Source organism: Salvia splendens, chromosome 1 (assembly GCF_004379255.2).
Source record: "Salvia splendens isolate huo1 chromosome 1, SspV2, whole genome shotgun sequence".
In the NCBI taxonomy this organism is placed as follows: domain Eukaryota; kingdom Viridiplantae; phylum Streptophyta; class Magnoliopsida; order Lamiales; family Lamiaceae; genus Salvia; species Salvia splendens.
In genome coordinates this window covers 23,646,837-23,656,874 of record NC_056032.1, presented here as the reverse complement: position 1 = coordinate 23,656,874, position 10,038 = coordinate 23,646,837, and the positions used below count along the sequence as shown (strand labels likewise).

The 10,038-nt window shown below is 45.2% G+C and overlaps 1 protein-coding gene across 1 annotated transcript; it reads right to left on the bottom strand.

Annotated features, from left to right (window-relative positions):
- Positions 1 to 4,281: 4,281 nt before the first annotated feature.
- LOC121752504 lies at positions 4,282 to 8,334 on the bottom strand. Its single transcript, XM_042147653.1, has 2 exons — positions 6,084 to 8,334; positions 4,282 to 5,951 (listed from the first exon to the last, which is right to left on the bottom strand). The coding sequence occupies exons 1-2, from the start codon at positions 8,332 to 8,334 to the stop codon at positions 4,282 to 4,284; spliced, it is 3,921 nt and encodes a 1,306-aa protein (XP_042003587.1).
- Positions 8,335 to 10,038: the final 1,704 nt, after the last annotated feature.

Here is a 10,038-nt window from a genome sequence, read left to right as displayed (position 1 = left end):
TGTTCTACAAATTATTTCAAAAATTCCTTTGGTTTTTCTCCTTGTACAGAATCGAATTTGTATATATATATATATATATATATATATATACATTATTGAATAGTAAACCAGAAAAGCAAGGAAACGAGGAAAATGAGGTTTCAGTTGAGGGTAGTACTTTATGGAGGTGAGGTAGTACTGCTTTAATTTAAATATGAGTATATATTCTAGTGTTGTTGATGGGTTTAAATTTGGAGGAATTGGAATTTTCTCTATGATACTAAAGTGGATACTGATGAATTCAATCCACATTAGTTACAGTATTCGTTCGTTATAGAGTAGGTTATGCCTTAATTTCCTCCGGAGAAGATCTGCACGGTTATTGCTTCTGTTCTCACGCTCCAGACATTCCGTTAGGGTTTAGATATCCGAGTGGCTAAGGTAGTAGTTTAAACCGATACGAATAATGCACCGAATGGAAACGACAAATGCTTGTTATTGACTATATAATGCACAATATGTGAACTGCAATCTATACGAATAAGATGTGTCGTGTTTAGATGTTTGGCACAAGTTTGTTGTTTCCCCAAAGGGTTTAATAAGTCTAGGGGGTAGGGTATAGTACGTACACATTAAGATGTGTCGTGTTTCGATGTTTGGCACACGTTTCTTGTTTTTCCTAAGGGTTTAATAAGTGTAGGGGCTAGGGTATAGTACATACACATTAATAAAAACGTATAAACCGATACGAATAATGCACCGAATGGTAACGACTAATGCTTGTTATTGACTATATAATGCACAATATGTGAACTGCAATGTATACGAATAAGATGTGTCGTGGTTCGATGTTTGGCACACGTTTGTTGTTTCCCCTAAGGGTTTAATAAGTCTAGGGGATAGGGTGTAGTACTTACACATTAAGATGCGTCGTGTTTCGATGTTTGGCACACATTTGTTGTTTCTCCCAAGGGTTTAATAAGTCTAAGGGCTAGGGTATAGTACGTACACATTAATAACATCATATAAACCGATATGTATAATGCACCGAATGGGAACTATTAATGCATATCATTGACTATATAATGCACAATAAGTGAATTGCAATGTATACGAATAAGATGTGCCGTGTTTCGATGTTTGGCACACATTTGTTGTTTCCCCTAAGGGTTTAATAAGTCTAGGGGCTAGGGTATAGTACGTACACATTAAGATGTGCCGTGTTTCGATGTTTGGCACAAATTTGTTGTTTCCCCCAAGGGATTAATAAGTCTAGGGGCTAGGGTATAGTACGTACACATTAATAACAACGTATAAACCGATATGTATAATGCACCGAATGGGAACTATTAATACATATCATTGACTATATAATGCACAATAAGTGAATTGCAATGTATACGAATAAGATGTGCCGTGTTTCGATGTTTGGCACACGTTTATTGTTTCCCCTAAGGGTTTAATAAGTCTAGAGGCTAGGGTATAGTACGTACACATTAAGATGTGCCGTGTTTCGATGTTTGGCACACATTTGTTGTTTCCCCCAAGGGATTAATAAGTTTAGGGGCTAGGGTATAGTACGTACACATTAATAACAACGTATAAACCGATATGTATAATGCACCGAATGGGAACTATTACATTGACTATATAATGCACAATAAGTGAATTGCAATGTATACGAATAAGATGTGTAGTGTTTCGATGTTTGGCACACGTTTGTTGTTTCCCCGAAGGGTTTAATAAGTCTAGGGGCTAGGGTATAGTACGTACACATTAAGATGTGTCGTGTTTCGATGTTTGGCACACGTTTCTTGTTTCCCCTAAGGGTTTAATAAGTGTAGGGGCTAGGGTATAGTACATACACATTAATAAAAACGTATAAACCGATACGAATAATGCACCGAATGGAAACGACTGATGCTTGTTATTGACTATATAATGCACAATATGTGAACTGCAATGTATACGAATAAGATGTGTCGTGTTTCGATGTTTGGCACACGTTTGTTGTTTCCCCTAAGGGTTTAATAAGCCTAGGGGCTAGGGTATAGTACGTACACATTAAGATGTGCCTTGTTTCGATATTTGGCACACGTTTCTTGTTTCCCTAAGGGTTTAATAAGTGTAGGGGCTAGGGTACAGTACATACACATTAATAAAAACGTATAAACCGATACGAATAATGCACCGAATGATAACGACTAATGCTTGTTATTGACTATATAATGGACAATATGTGAACTGCAATGTATACGAATAAGATGTGTCGTGGTTCGATGTTTGGCACACGTTTGTTGTTTCCCCTAAGGGTTTAATAAGTCTTGGGGCTAGGGTGTAGTATGTACAAATTAAGATGTGTCGTGTTTCGATGTTTGACACACATTTGTTGTTTCTCCCAAGGGTTTAATAAGTCTAGGGTCTAGGGTATAGTACGTACACATTAATAACAACGTATAAACCGATATGTATAATGCACCGAATGGGAACTATTAATGCATACCATTGACTATATAATGCACAATAAGTGAATTGCAATGTATACGAATAAGATGTGCCGTGTTTCGATGTTTGGCACACGTTGTCTCCCCTAAGGGTTTAATAAGCCTAGGGGCTAGGGTATAGTACGTACACATTAATAATAACGTTTAAAAATAGCACGTGTTTGAGTTATACATAATTAACGTATTACGTAATGTACATATTATAAATAGTAAAGTTATTCTTAGGTGCATTTAAGTGTCATTACATGACATGCCATGCATGCATTTGCTGATTCCTTTTTTTTTGGTACAGTGTTGGTTGTACCTGAATGTTCTCCGGAGTTGAAGCCTCTTGGTGGTCGGAAATTCCAAACCTTGGAACTGTCCATTGCTTAAAGAGATGGGGATGGAGAAAGATACGCGGAAGGGTAAAAGGCCAACTTGACTTAGCTTCGATAAACAGAACAATAATGATTTTTTTGTGTGTCTTAGTCGTATTGTTATTCGAATGGTTGTCATAATTATCCAAGTATCAACTTCTTGTTTCTTGCACTAGATCACCTTTTTTGTTCGTTATTGGATTCTATAACACTGAATTACTCTATATAACTGTGAGGTTAACTCATTGAAGTACTCATCAGCCCCGTTGATAGTTCGTATTCCCTACAACACTCAAAATAATGATAATTTCTTGATAAATAGTGTAACGTTTTAATAAAAAAATGCACATATCTGATGATCGCAGTGGTAGTTAACTACTTTAATCTCCTAATTACAAATGTACTTAAGAAACAATAACGCACACGCATGATAATTTATATCCAACCAATTCACTCATATACACCATAATTCTAAAAATGCATAATATATTGCAAATAATAACAATTTAATTACACATAATGCACAACTTAAAAAACGTAATGCACATTGTATATTGCTGAATAATGATAATTTCTCGATGAATAATGAAAGGTTTATTTGAAATAATGCACATGTCCATATCCCTTAGCTACATCCACTTTTGACAAACAATGTATCACATAACATAAATATGCAAAGTATTGGCTAATCTCCAAATTATGAAATTACCAAAAAAAGTAAACAACAGATCCGTTATCCCTTTTCTGTCGTGGATTCAACTGCTTCAAGCAGTTAATTAAACAACAGATCCGTTATCCCTTGTTGGTGTTTCGGCTCCCCCTGATTTCCAGACGTACTAGGGTCTATCTCGGCCAACCTATCCCTGATTGTTTTTGCCATAGCAACGGGAATAACGTCATCGAGGGCATCGTCTATGTCGACTCTAAGTTGCTTCTCTGATATGGACCAAACAACATAACACATCAGAAAATTATCACTAAATCAAAAGACAACATGATATGAGCTTCATAAGGATTAATCCATATTTCAAAACAAATAATGCTTAAGTCATAACAAATAATGCACATAAACTTGACCCATAATGCGTAAGACAAAGCACATAATGCACACAATATTAAATAATTATCAATTTAATCAAGTACACACTATCTATGATTTTTTTTTTTTTTAATCAAACACCTTTATGGTGGAGGGTTCGTGGGTCCCTCATCCCTATATATCAACAACGAAAGGTAACAGAACATGGCCACACCCAAAAGTGATGTGCCAGATCAAACTCAGGAGTAGTGTGCGGTCCGGTTCCACATACCCGGACCTGGACCTCATCCTACTCCCTTTCAAAACCAAAATACAATTGAACACATACAAAAGCCCATTACTTCTACCTCTACGACATCCGGTACGAATCAGGATCGATGGCCACTTTCCGGGCCTCGTGCTACTCTCGCTCATCATCTCTCACCCGAAGATTGGGGACTCCCATTTCGTCCATCCGGATGATGGCTCTAATTGTTGCTGGAACATTTTGTGAGGACATTTGTTGGAAATGATCTTGTTCCGCTCCCATTTTGGCGAGCAAATCGGCCGCCTTGTTGCCCTCCCTAGGGATGAAAGTGGCCCTGACGGTATGTCTACGCTTAAAGCCATGTAGCCGGGCCATTACGCGGCGAACTTGTGCCGGGCCCCAAGCCGAACCATTGAGCAACTTAATGGCTTGTTCCGCATCTGCTTCAACCCAAATGGGTAGGTTGAACCCCTTTGCTACCTCCAACCCATGGTGAATGGCCATAAGCTCGGCCTCAAGAGCCGAGTGAGCGGCGAGTGGGGTTGCAAAAGCTACAAGCAGCTTCCCATTGTGGTCCCGAACCAGACCCCCTCCGCCGCCCATGTTTGTTGCCTCAGAGAACGCCCCATCCGTGTTAAGCTTGATCCATGTGCGTTCCGGGGGATGCCACTTAACCGGCATAACTAACGGTCTCGGCCCCCTTGTCTCGGGGTGGTTCGGAAGGCTCATTCCGATTTTTACTCCCTTCCAATGTTTTGGCTTGATGTGTCCGTTGGCCATGTTGTTGTAGATGAACATGTGAACCTGCCAAACAACATTGTACGGTTTGAACTGAATTTGCTCATGTCGACTCCTATTTCTCTCCGCCCAAAGGAACCACAAAATGAGGTAAGGAATGACTCGGCTAAGATGTCTTCTATCCTGTTGTTGGGTCCTAGCGGACCATACTTGCAACCTGTCCGGGATGGTGTCGTTCACCGTAAGGGGTGGGGCCGAGCCTTCGAACCAGCCGTTGAACTCCTTCCAAACACATGTTGCTCCCCACCCCCGAATGAAGAGATGTTGGAGGGACTCGATATTAGGCCTCCATGGGCAGCATTGGCATTTCGACGCAAGCTCAATTTTCCTCCACTGGAGCTTGGAATCAACCGGTATCCTGTTTGACAAAAGTCGCCAATTGAAGATCGCAATAGATTTTGTAAGTCCAGCCTTCCAAATGTCATCGAGGCCTTGAATGCTTGGTCTTTGTGAGCGTATTGTCTCCCAAGTCGTCGCGAGCGAGAACTCCCCGAGCCGAAAAAGTTTCCATCGGGGGACATCCGGTTCTCCCGCAACTATTGGGGTATCAAGGATTTGTGTGATAATCTCTTGAGGCATTCCAGCCTGGTTGTGAAGTTGCCGTAGCTTAATCTCATCCCATGTTTCACCCCCAATGTATTCCGAAACCTTGGTCGAAGGGGTGCCTCTATCGTCAAGGCAGAGCTCGCGAAGGGGGTAATCCCCAAGCCAAATGTCATCCCAAAAGTAGGCATCGCCCTGGCCGATCACCCATCTAATATTCGGGTTTGCTTGATTTCTCACTTTCATTAGCCGCTTCCATGTCGGGCTGTTTCTCCCCGAAGGAGAGGCCGCAAGGGGAGAGTTTTTGTGGCAATACTTGGCCTTCATGTACCTAGCCCAAAGGGAATTTTGCTCCCGGAACCTCCACCAAAGTTTGATACTGAAGGCCCGGAGGACTTCTTTGGTCTTACGGATGCCGAGACCCCCTTCAGAGGTGGGGAGGCGGATCTGATCCCACCCAATCCAATGCGTCTTTTTTCTCTCTGTTGACGATCCCCAGAAGAAACGGGCCATCTGCTGATCCAATTGCTTAAGGGCCCCGGAGGTTGGTTCAATGGCCTGGAAGATGTGCAGCGGCACCGCTTCAAGGGTGCTTTGGAGTAGGGTAAGCCTACCTCCGAAGGAGAGATGTCGGTGGGCCCACCCCGAGATTCGGGCAGCAATCTTTTCCCGAAGAAACATAAACATATCTGTACGTTTGACACTACGGTAAATAGGAACCCCAAGGTAAAGGAACGGGAAAGTACCTCGTGTGAAGCCTCCTTCATTTTGAATAGTGATGGCGCATCCTTCATGTTGTTCGGCAATGTAAAAGTTGCTTTTTGCCAAGTTGATCTGCTGCCCGGAGACCCTGGCATAATTCTCCAGGCAAGTCCGCAAATGCCTAAGAGGGCCCTCCGCTGCTTGTGTGAAAATCACAATGTCGTCGGCGTAGGCAAGGTGGCTTATTTCCATGCAGTGGCGAGAGGCTCTGAAAATCATCTCTTTCTTTCTCAAAATGAGCCTGTCTAGTTCCCTTGAGAGGTAGTCAGCTGCAATCACAAAAAGGGTCGGAGAAATTGGATCTCCCTGTCTGAGGCCTCGGGTGGACTTAAAGAAACCGGAGGGGGCACCATTGACCAGCACCGAGAACCAGCAGGATCCCACACATCTCTCAATCAGGGAGACCCACGGGGCCGGGAAACCCATCCGGTGTAACACTTTCAGGAGGAATGTCCATTGGACCCGGTCATAGGCCTTGGCCATATCGATTTTAACCGCGACATTAGGAGCCGGCCCACATCTCGAGAGCTCGTGGAACATCTCCTGTGCCAAAAGGACATTATCGTTAAGGAGTCGTCCCTTCACAAATCCACTCTGGTTTGGCGAGATAATCATAGGGAGGAGCCCAGTCATTCTCTTCGACATAATCTTTGTGATAATCTTGTTGACGACGTTGCACAAGCTAATAGGGCGGTAGTCGCTCCACGATTCCGGCACAGGCTTTTTTGGAATGAGAACAATGCTTGTGGCCGTGACGCTACGTGGGAGGTAGGCGCCCCCGAAAACTTGGCCGATAGCCGCCACCACGTCCGGCCCAACCGTAGCCCAACAAGCCTGGTAGAACAAGGCCGTGAAACCATCCGGCCCTGGGGCACTGTCCCCGTCGATATCAAAAACAGCATTTTTGACTTCCTCAGTGGATGGTGTCTCGGGTAGTGCCGCCACTTCAGCCAAGGGTGGGAGTTGATGAATCAAATCAAGGTCTGGCTCGGACAAAATGATAGGCCCCGGGGCCAGTAGATCTTGGAAGAACTCCACTGCCGAACTTCTAATCTCCATTTCGTCCGAGATCTCCCGGCCACCCACATTGATCTTGTGGATGCGCGTGCGGATCCTCTTTTGTTTCACCCAACTTTGGTAGAATTTCGTGTTCTTGTCGCCCTCCCCTAGCCATCTTAGAGTAGCCTTTTGGCGCCAGAAGTCCTCCTCCATTTTGAGCAGTCGAATGTACTCGGCGATGCATCTATTGATCTCTGTCCTGTTCTCCGGGGTTGGCCTTTCCTCGAAATTGCTTTGGGCCGTTGCGATTTTCACTTCCATATCCCTGAGGTTTAGATGGATGTTCCCAAAGGTCTCCTTGTTCCATACCTTTAGGGTTCTCTTAAGCCGTGCAAGTTTGATTTGGAAATTGAGTAGGCCTCCGGATTCCGTCGGTTGCATCCAATCTCCCCGAACGAGATCCATGAATCCCTCGTGTCTAACCCACATGTTTTGGAACCTGAACGGCCTACCCCCGCTGTTATGATCTGTCCCTTTGCATCTTACCAACACAGGCCCATGGTCCGAGGCAATCCGGGGCAGGTTCATCACCCGGGTAGTTTCCAAAATTTGTGCCCAACGTTCATTCACAAGAATTCTATCCAATCTTTCGAAGAGACCATTCTTGGCCCATGTGAACTCCGACCCATCATAGCCCGGGTCTAGTATCCTGCAATCCTTAATAGCCTCCGCAAAGTCCACCATTTCAGCTTGGCGGTTTGTTTCACTCCCTACTCTGTCTCGTGGATGGAGAATGGTGTTGAAGTCCCCTCCGATCAACCATGGTGAGCCCTCCCAAAGTATGGAGCACTCCCTCAATTCATCCCATAAATGAATCCGTTCGGTTCTTGTACATTTTGCATACACCACCGAGACACACAAGTGACTAGCTAGGCGGGGGGATCCAAAGCGGCCGGATAGGGCCGGATCCGTGTCTCTCTCGACCAGGAAGCTGGCCCCTTCCTCAACAAACACCCAAATCTTCCCATTTCTATTCGATCCTTGGAAAACCAGCCCCAAAGCCTTTGAGAACTTCTCCGCGTTGGGGCTTGTGAGCGGCTCCATTATTGCAAGAAAATGAATATTATGAGTCTTAATTAGTCTTTTAAGAACATTTTGGGTAGGCGCGTTAGCAACTCCCCTAACGTTCCAAAACAAAAAGTTGACAGACATGATTAATGGGGAAGAGTCTTACCCGGTGACCGTGCGAGGTCCCCCTGATATTCCACCATTTGAAGCCGTTCCTCTCCAATGTATCCCTCCTCATGCATGATCATGGGATCATCCCCACCGGCATAAAGGATGGTTCGGGGGCTCCCCTCTTTATCTCCATCCCCCTCCACGTCATCATCATCTTCTAGGAAATCTTCCTTCTCCATGAGGGAAAAGTATTGGTTGGAGCTTAGGACATTTCGGGCTGCTTGGGACCCTCGGCCCTGTGCCGCTCCCCGTGTTCCCCCTCTCCAACTAGAAAACGCTCCTCGTCGGGAGGGCGTGTACCCATTCGTAGCCCCATGGGATTCACCTCCATGATGGGTAGAACTAGCCACCACTCCGACGGTTTTGTCGAAGGTATCTCGCCCCTTTCATGGACACTTGCCACCGGAGCCGCGTCAGAATTACCATGCATTTCGCCCATGATGTCCGGGCCTGACCACTCCCTCGGCTCGGGACCAATGGCCGAGGATCCGGCTTTTGGCAGCCCTTTCGGCCCTTTGTTTTTCTTTTGATGTTTCCATTCTTTAGAGCTAGCCATTTCCTTTGGTTGTTCCGTTTTGTCCCTTCCCCCTTGACTCTCATGGTGTGGCTGTCTCGGCGTTACATTATTGTAGTTCCTCTTCGGGGGGCGTTCAACGTTACCCGCCGCATAACACACCTCACGTTTATGTCCAACATGCCTACATTCCATGCAATATGCCGGGATCTTGTCCCATTTCACTTTTAGCACCGTCTCACGGCCACAAATATCTAGAATGAACTCCTCGGGAGGTGGCGTCGTAATGTCAATTTCAATGAAAATGCGAGCAAACGAGAGTCTCGACTTGTTGGCCGTAGCGCGATCCACTTGTATCGGGTTTCCAAGCAATTTACCGATTGCAAAGAGGGCGGCGTGATCAAAGAGGTGGATTGGGAGGCCAATGATGTTACACCAAACTGCCGCGATCGGGGATTCACAATAAGCATCAAAATCCGGGGACCACTTGAAAACCCTCATGGGGTGCCGATCAATAAACCACACCGGAGTCCCTTTCGGTCCACTTAGCAAACGGGCATAATCCGCCATATCCTCGAATTGAACAAATATATGCTTAGCATTAATATACTTCCATGTAAATCCTCTATTAAATTTGATATTATCTAGGGCCTTTTGTATTTGGTATGAAGTGGGTATAGAGTGGGAGAACTTACCCACAATGGCGTGCCCAATACTCGAGGCCAGCTTTTGAACTTCCGCTCCGGAGAAGTAGATTGCCGGAATGCCATTGGAAGTGGACGCAAAGCCTATATTTGGAATGTTATCCGGCTCGAACACTTTCGGCCCTTCGGTGTTCCGCGACATCCGAACCATATCCGCCATGCTCTTGGGAGCGCTTGTGTTCCGCGCGCCTTCTTCATTTCCTTCGGGTCGGGAGTTACTCAATGAGGCCTTGTGTCGCGCCGCCCACGCGTTGCCTAGTGGCTCTGATCCAGCCAAGGCTTGTGGTCCACGGTGCACGCACACGTCGGCCATCGTCGTGTCATCATTGGCCGACCTCCCGTCCGCATCCG